The sequence below is a fragment of the Porites lutea genome, chromosome 9 (assembly GCF_958299795.1).
Source record: "Porites lutea chromosome 9, jaPorLute2.1, whole genome shotgun sequence".
NCBI classification, from domain to species: Eukaryota; Metazoa; Cnidaria; class Anthozoa; order Scleractinia; family Poritidae; genus Porites; species Porites lutea.
Window position 1 is genome coordinate 639,935 of NC_133209.1, and position 8,329 is coordinate 648,263.

At 40.9% G+C, this 8,329-nt stretch overlaps 1 protein-coding gene across 1 annotated transcript; it reads left to right on the forward strand.

Moving 5' to 3' along the window:
• The first annotated feature begins 2,362 nt into the window (after positions 1-2,362).
• LOC140948333 (ATP-binding cassette sub-family C member 4-like) lies at positions 2,363-8,153 on the forward strand. Its single transcript, XM_073397563.1, has 6 exons — positions 2,363-2,902; positions 3,248-3,627; positions 3,805-5,180; positions 5,458-6,028; positions 6,159-6,295; positions 6,393-8,153. Exons 1-6 carry the CDS (start codon positions 2,363-2,365, stop codon positions 7,304-7,306), a joined length of 3,918 nt encoding a protein of 1,305 aa, XP_073253664.1. The 3' UTR covers positions 7,307-8,153.
• The last annotated feature ends 176 nt before the right edge of the window (positions 8,154-8,329 follow it).

Here is an 8,329-nt window from a genome sequence, read left to right on the forward strand (position 1 = left end):
CTGAGTCACCCACAACGATCTTGATATTTTCATTTCACCTTCAGTCAATCCAGGCCCAATGCAACAACAGCCCCGGGACAACAGCTTCTTGATCTGGATAACCTATACTTGATTATCGATTATACTTTACAAAGGTGAAGTTATTTATTGAAGCAAGCGGAGAGGTTGAAAGGACTTCATCCCTCAGTCTTGTTACAAGCAAGTGGAGGGCCCTCACATCGGTGATTATTAGGGAGCTTAAGCAACAGCGTTTTTGAGCGACGGACGTCAACCGGATGTGGTCTTTTTTTCATTTTTAGACTGTGGTTTTTGCCTAAATTTTTGGACAAATCGTCTCTATGATAGTAAAGACAGTTAGAAATACAAATTTGGTAGTGTCAAGGTGATTTAAAAGGAAAAAGACCTCACTTCCGGGTTGACGTGTGTCGCTCAAAAAAGCCTTTGCTCAAGATCCCTATCAGTCTAAAATAAAAAAAATTTAAGTGGAGGCCTGGGCCCAGGACCCCAGAGACCTCTCCCCACGGCCCCGACGGCTTGTACTCGACTTGAAACTTTTAGAGTCACGCCAAGTAGTCACACTACAAGTGGCTCAGTTGTATTGACGTGATAGCGGTCCCTTTCATCAGCTGAGATCGACCATGATCGTTAAATATATTCCATGAAAGTTTGATGTCTATACTGAGGTTTTGGTTTTATGCAAATTATCGTAAAAAGCAAAATGTTTGATAAGTCTGTGGAAAGATGTGATTTTTTTCCTTAGAACTTTCAAACCGATTCTTAGATGAAGGAACAACACCCTAATAATCGGAAAATGAAACTGCTTTGATGCAAGTAAGTTCAGTAACAATAATTTGGTCTAAATTAAGTATTCGAGAATAGAATTAAGATGAATTTATGGAGCCTACAATTTAAAGTTTATACGTAATCACCATATGGTGAAATCACTCAGGAGTTTCTTCTCAGTTGGTTTGGAAAATATTTGGAATTATAGATTTGATTATAAAAAGACAAACTGACCATTTTCAAAGCAGACTGAACTTACGCATCATAATAAAAAAAGGCAAAAGAAATCATCAGGGGTGACATTTGTCAGCATTTATTAGCTTATATTTGCGCAAATGAATTACTCGAAATAACAGATGGTCTTAGTTGCTGGCACCGAGTAAACTTGCAAGGTAAAAATAAACTCAGATAATGGAATAATAAAATGATCACAATAATAATCATATTAGTCATAAAAATAGACTTTCAAAGAATAAGGAGAATTTCCAGCAACCAAAACTTTCTGATTAATGTTACAATATAACATTTTTCTACATTCTCATTGATTCTGGTACTTCCTATAAAATTTACCGTCTAGTTCCATCGTGAGTAAGTCCTTAGTCAAAAAAGCCCGATAGTTTCAAAAAGAGGGAGAAAATCTTGACCGAGGAATTGTCTTTGAAAAAGAGCAAAAAAACAGTTCACTTATCTGTTAATGCCTCTCCTCCGCACTAAAGGTGCAAAATTAGAATTGATATTATGTGCACAAAATGGTGACTGGCTTTCCCCATCCATAGTCGGCCGGACTTTTACATTCTTGTTCATCCGCCGGATTAGGAGTGCCATTCCTCGGTTGGGGAATAACCCCCTGCCATTCTGAACTTGTAGCATTTAACAGAATTATTTGTTTTGAAAACACTGAAAACAAGGAATCACAAATACAAACTACGATGTAAGTCGCGTAAGGGTCAATTATGCTCTACATGATATTAAACCGTGAACATGATCTTGGGGTAAAATTAAAGCATAAAAAACTCTGTGTTTTCGCCAAAGGATTTCGCTTGGTTTCGGATCCGATGCACCTTTAAATATGGGTTTTTTAAAATGATATTTTCCTAAGGAAGGAAACAGTGGTCAGTGACAGCAAAACTATAACTTTGGAGTGATCTCCTATTAATAAACGAGCAAGCGATAAACGACGCCATATCATTTCTTAGCAGGAGTCCTCAGAAATTCAAAGATAGAAAGACGCCTAAAGTCTTCATAGAGTATCGAAATACACCAACATTACGTGATTGAATAATACCCCTTATGTAAGCATGCTCATGCTCATATTTTTTATGTTAAGTGTAAAAAGTTAGTAAGAACATTTCGCATTGATATACATTCCCTCAATACAAGTATTTCTTTTTATATCCGCAAGACACTTCAGACCACTTGTTCCAATATAGAGGAGATGCTTAAGTTATTTAGGAAAATAATATCTTTTCTTGGTCAATAATAATGTACATCAGTAAGGTTAGAGTGAAAGATTATTTGCTCTGTTTCAGAAAATAACCTCAATTATTCTTCGCCTGACACAAACAGATCAAGTCCCAGTATGCAGTTCGAAAAAGCATGGAAGTACTCGCTATTTATGAAAAACCCCAAAGAACGGGCGGGGATCTTTTCTCGTCTGTTTTTTTCGTGGATGAACAGTTTAATGAACATCGGTAACAAGAGAATATTGGAACACAGCGACTTGTATCCTCTTCTTGATGAAAACAAATCCAAAAGTTTGACAGATAAACTGGAGCACACATGGCATGAAGAAGTGAGAAATTCTCACACTAAGGGGAAAAAAGCACGGCTTGGTCGCGCCATGATAAAAGTATTACCTTGGAGTGATTACGCCCTGGCGGGGATTTCTTTGTTTATTGGCGTCGCCTGCAACATTCTTCAACCGCTGTTTCTCAGTCTTCTGTTATCTCTACTCCTGAGAACTGGGACAGAGTTACAAAACAGCTGGCTGTTTACATATGCAAGCGGGCTTTTTTGCAGTTTGTTGTTTCGAGTGGTTGTTATGAATCAGTACCTAAGCAAAGTAAGTTTCATGGGCATGCGCTGGAGAACAGCCGCGATTGGTGTCATTTACAAAAAGGTAAGCGATAACTGAGCAAACTGATAACAACAGATCGCGGTGCAACCTAAAGCCCATTACATGTGTTGTTGTACTATTAAAATCAGTTCGCGTTTTCTTGGCCAGGCTTTGATGAGGGGAAATAAAATTTTCGTGTCATTCTCTTGTGCCAAAGGTGCTGTCTGTTTTTTTGAGAACTGCATCTTATAAAAGGGCTGAAGTACGTCCAGTCTATTATTATTCGAGCATGCGAAACATCTTTTTACAGACTAACACCGGCATGGCCTGGATAGAATAACTTTGTTGATCTGAAAGAATGTTACATTTTATCATTTTCTGTGCTCTAATTATTCCTGTAATCTTTAGATCTACAGGCTACGCCTCAAAGATCTCACACGTGTGCAGCCTGGTCAGATAATAGCCCTGGTTACTCATGATGCCCAGCGCCTTGATCAAGTCTTCCAGAAAGTAGGCTACATTCTTCAGGGGTTCTTAGAGCTAGTCGCTGTAACTGCTTTAATCTGGCGCCTTATTGGATTCCAAGCTATATCCGGGATCATATTCCTTATTGTTCTGTTAGCCTATTACATTGGAATGTGGGACGTTTGCATGAAGCTGCGCATGCGCATAGCAAGATGGACTGAGCGGAGACTAAGCATAGTGGAGCAGATTGTGAGTGGAATACGGGCCATTAAAATGAATACGTGGGAGTGGCCTTACAAGAACCGGGTAGAGGAGATACGAAGGTAAAAAAAATAGCATGTGTCTCTTACTGTACCATAAAATTTCACATTTTGAAGAACATGCAGTCTCATTCACTCAAAGTAATCACGGAACCCATTAGTAAAAAAATCAGTGATATTCGACAAAAATCAACCCCAAGCTTTTTGTTATTTTTTTCCTTTTTTATTTATTCGTTATAGAAAAGAACTTCAGTACGTGCGCCAGAAGAGTGCCATTTTGTCTACATTTGCGACCTTTCTTCATACTAGCTCCATTGTGGCATGTTTTATCTCCCTGACGACCCTAATCATCACTGGAGTTGAGCTCAGCACCTACAACATTTTTATGGTGCTCGCGTTTATCAGAACCATCCGCTTGTCTGCCTCATCAACTTTTGCTGCCGGTGTAAACTTCATAGGTGCTGCGGCTGGTTCGCTTGGGAGAATTCAATCGTTCCTAGAACTCGAAGAAACGGTTTACTCCGAGGGAAGCTACAGCAGAAAGAGAACACGCTCAAAGATTCGATCCTTCTTAGATCTGACGGATGCAGAAATGTCCGAGTACCTTTCCAACGAGGACTTGACTAAGATCTCCAAAGACATCAAAGTCGGAAACACTGTTCCACAATATGAGCCCGCACTCATCAAGCAGCAGTCTCTCGATATCGCGGATAACCCATCAGGTGATCTCCACGTAACCTTTGAAAATGTATCCTGTTATTGGGGAAGTGGAAATAGATCAATAGCATTGAGAAATGTAACATTTAGGACCACCGCTAAAGAACTGACCCTTATTAATGGTCCGGCGGGATGTGGGAAGTCCTCTCTCCTTGCGGCCATTCTTGGGGAACTCCCTCCAACTGAGGGACAGATTTCAAGCGTCGGAAAGATCGCATACGTGCCACAGACTCCATGGGTGTTTAGCGACACCCTAAGGGAAAACATTGTATTTGGAAAGCAATACAACCCGTTCAGGTATCAAGCTATAGTCAATGCCTGTAACTTGCAAAAGGACATCGACAAGCTCTCTGATGGCGACCTTACAATTATAGGAAGCAATGGATTTACTTTGTCGCAAGATCAGCAAGCTCGTATTGGCATCGCTAGAGCAGCATATTCAGACGCTGACATCTATCTTTTGGATGATCCTTTATGTGCAGTAGAACTTAGAGTAGCTGAACAGGTTTTCGCAAAATGCATCTGTGGACTACTATCAAAGCGAGTCCGTATTCTCGTGAGCCGTCAGTTGCAATTCGTGGAGCGAGTGGATCAAATCCTGACCATGCGCGCAGGGACCATAATAAATGAAGTGACCTCACAAGTTATGGGTTACAGATCTGTTAAGCTTCATTCGCCAGGAGGATCAAGAGAACCGGAAAGAAAAATTCCTGTGAATAAAACAGTGGAGTTTGTGATAGAGGAAGAAATCCAAGAAAAATATCGAACACGGTCAAACCTGTTTGAAGAAGAAGAAATGATGGGGCCTGTTTCCTTAACAGTGTACTGGAAATATCTTAGAAACGGCGCTTGTCTTCCTTTCCTGGTTGCTTTTGCTATTTTTACCTTCTGTGTTCAAGGTAAGTACCCTTTACCATTAGAAGATTAACTCTGATCAAAGTTTTGTTAACATGCATAAGAGTATGTAACAATGGAAAGGCCTCGCAAGTTATAATAACTATTTTTATTCGCAAGTCCCAAGTACATTGCTATTGAGGGTAGCGGTTTTGTGCGCGCCAACTTCAAAGTTCTTAGCACTTCTTTTCTCTTCGAAATAGACTGGAAGGAAAATGCGGAAATAACGCAAGTTAGATCTGTTTAAGGATGTATAAGCTTTATTTTATTTTTGTCTAACAGGGGCTATTCTTGTCCCGGATATTTGGTTACTGCGCATGAGTGAATTCGCGCCACGTCTGTCCTTGGATCAAACGAGCTGGTACATTTACGCTGCTATGGTGGGCGGAGTTTTTATGCTGACAATCTTACGCGCATCATTTTTCTTCGCCACAACTCTTCGCTCCTCTGAACGTCTCCATCAAAAGATGATTGTTTCTGTGCTTCAAGCGCCAATCGCCTTCTTTGACACACACCCAACAAAAAGTATTTTGAATCGCTTCTCTAAAGATATCGGTTGTATGGATGAACTTCTTCCGAGTGTGTTCTTAGTCGCGATTCAGATGACATTGTTCGCTATTTCGGTCTTCTTGCTTCCTGTAATTCTCAACCCATGCGTGTTTCTGGTGGGAGGTCCTCTGTTTGTTTTATTTATCATTTTCTGGAGCTACTACCTAAAGACCGCGCGCCAGGTTAGGAAACTGGAGATTAGTTGCCGCAGACCGGTGGTTGGTCATTTCTCTGAGACGCTGACTGGACTGGTGACAATAAGGACGCACAGCATGCAGAAAGCCTTTACGGAGGGCTTCTATGGGTTTGTAAAAATTTTTGTTGTTTCTCTTGCACAGCTCACAGCGTAAGCTAATCCAGGAGACAGAAATGTTTTTAACGAAAGATTTAGAACTAAAAATCCTTACCACGTGATTTATTTGATTTTAACTCAGTTACCAGGACTCTCACAGTCAAGGATGCTCCACGAACATTTCTTGCGGGGGCTGGATCGGGTTCCGCCTCGACATGGTGTGCGCGGTGTTCGTGATTGCAGTAACCGCTGGAGCATTTTACGTCAAGTTAGATGCCGGTACGTATCATTACTGTAGGCTGTGCCTCTAACCTTTAAACTACTTCCAGTTAAAGGCCGAAAGAAACTGGCATTTTCAATTTCTTTGGTTTTTCAGCGCTTACAATTCTATCGCTGATCTACGCCCTGCAGCTGTCACTTGACATGTCACAGAATGGCATCAAACGCTGTGCAGAAGTAGAAAACTACATGAGTGCTGTGGATCGTAACCTGGCCTGCTCTGAGATCGAACGGGAGCCTGGGTACGCGATCGAGATTCAGCCTCCAATGCTATGGCCTAAAGATGGTGGAGTCAGTTTTGAATGTGTTTCTTTGAGTTATAGCAGAGAAGGATCAAGAGTTTTGAAAGATATCTCCTTCACAGTGCAGCCTGGGGAAAAGTTGGGCATTGCTGGACGACCGGGTACCGGTAAATCATCGATCGTGAATGCTCTTTTTCGAATGCCAGAATGCGGAGGAAAGGTCACAATTGACGGTGTTAGGATAAACAACCTTGAGCTTCAAGCAACCAGGCGCGGTATTTCAATTATCACTAAGGAACCAATTCTCTTCATGGGTTCACTGCGCATGAACGTCGATCCGTTTCTAAACCACAGCGAGAAGGAAGTCTGGGAAGTACTAGAGAAGTGCCACTTAAAGTCCTGGGTCGAGAGTCTTCCAAAACAGTTGTACCAGGACCTCGCGGACTGTAGCGCGACATTGGGTCCTAGTGAAAGACAGTTGATCTCATTTGCGCGTGCACTGCTACACAAAAGCAAGATCGTGATAATAGATGAAGCTACATCCAGCGTGGATTATCGTACTGATCGTCTTATCCAGGAAGTGATCCGTACCTGGTTTATTGATTGCACTGTCATCACTATCCCACATCGACTGAGTACGATTATCGACTACGACCGCGTCATGGTCCTGGAGCGAGGAAAGATTGTCGAGCTGGACAAACCGGAAGTCTTGCTGAGGAGAAACGATGGTTATTTTGCCCACTTATATGGAAATCAATGTCCGTCATGATTAATTAAGGAACACTAAAGACACTTCAAAAAGACTGAGAGTTGACACAGTAGAAAGTAAAACATCGAACTTGTTTAACCTGGTGGCCAGTGCATCACTTTGTAAAATATGTCTGTCTTACAAGAATACAAAAAATATAACGTACGGAAAAGTGACAAGAACACATACCATAGTTTGGTGATTATCCACTGAAACGCCACTATAGCTAAGTTAGTATCGAGTGCTTTTATACTAGTGTGGTCAAAGCACCCCTTTAGCTATAACAAGTAACTAAAGCGCGTATGTGCAGTCTTTATTTTAGCTAAATTCCAGCGTTGGATCAGGTTAGGGCCAGTTCAATGTCCGCACTTGTCAGCGCTGAGAGTCTACCGTAGTAACTAGCTATGACTAATAGTGGCCTATTCTTGGCCAGTCTATTGCGCATGCTTAGTCATATCAACTGGTGTCCAGTTTGAGTTGACTGAAATGGAAATGGACATTTCTCGCTGTATAATTAATATAAAGTATTAGAGTGCAGCATCCAAGCAAATTGTACGTGAAAATGACGATGTTGTGATTCCAGAAGGTGTTTGATATGGTTCTGGCTATCATAGTAATTCCAAAATCTTTATTGTTCCCAGTAATTATGAAAAATATGGTAAACATTGTCGCGTTAACCATTTATTGGTTTTAAAAATCTGAGCAAAGATAAATCGGTATTCATAAGTAATATTAACGAAGAATTGTCTTTTTTGCGGATCAAAACAAAAAAAGGAAATCAAAATAGCAAATAAAATTATGTAATTACTCAGATTTATTCATTCGATCACGGGCCAATTAAAAAAAATAAGAATCACTTTCATTGGTTTCGTTACTGTCTTGATGTTTAGCAACCGGTCCTCAGACTGATAATTGCCGCGAACTCAGCAAAGCAGTATTGTGCGAGTTGTTGGCTGGAAAGGCCCCGGATGTTCAAAAGGTGGATACATGTAGTGTTGTCCATTGGAAAAATTTCTATCCAGGAGATAACGCAGTTAGGTTTTC

Bases quoted from the DNA above. Each gene is read 5' to 3' on its own strand.
- LOC140948333 (XM_073397563.1), top strand. From the start codon at position 2,363: ATGCAGTTCGAAAAAGCATGGAAGTACTCGCTATTTATGAAAAACCCC. The intron at 3,628-3,804 runs GTAAAAAAAATA...TATTCGTTATAG, and splicing joins CGGGTAGAGGAGATACGAAG to AAAAGAACTTCAGTACGTGC. The intron at 6,029-6,158 runs GTTTGTAAAAAT...ATTTTAACTCAG, and splicing joins TTTACGGAGGGCTTCTATGG to TTACCAGGACTCTCACAGTC.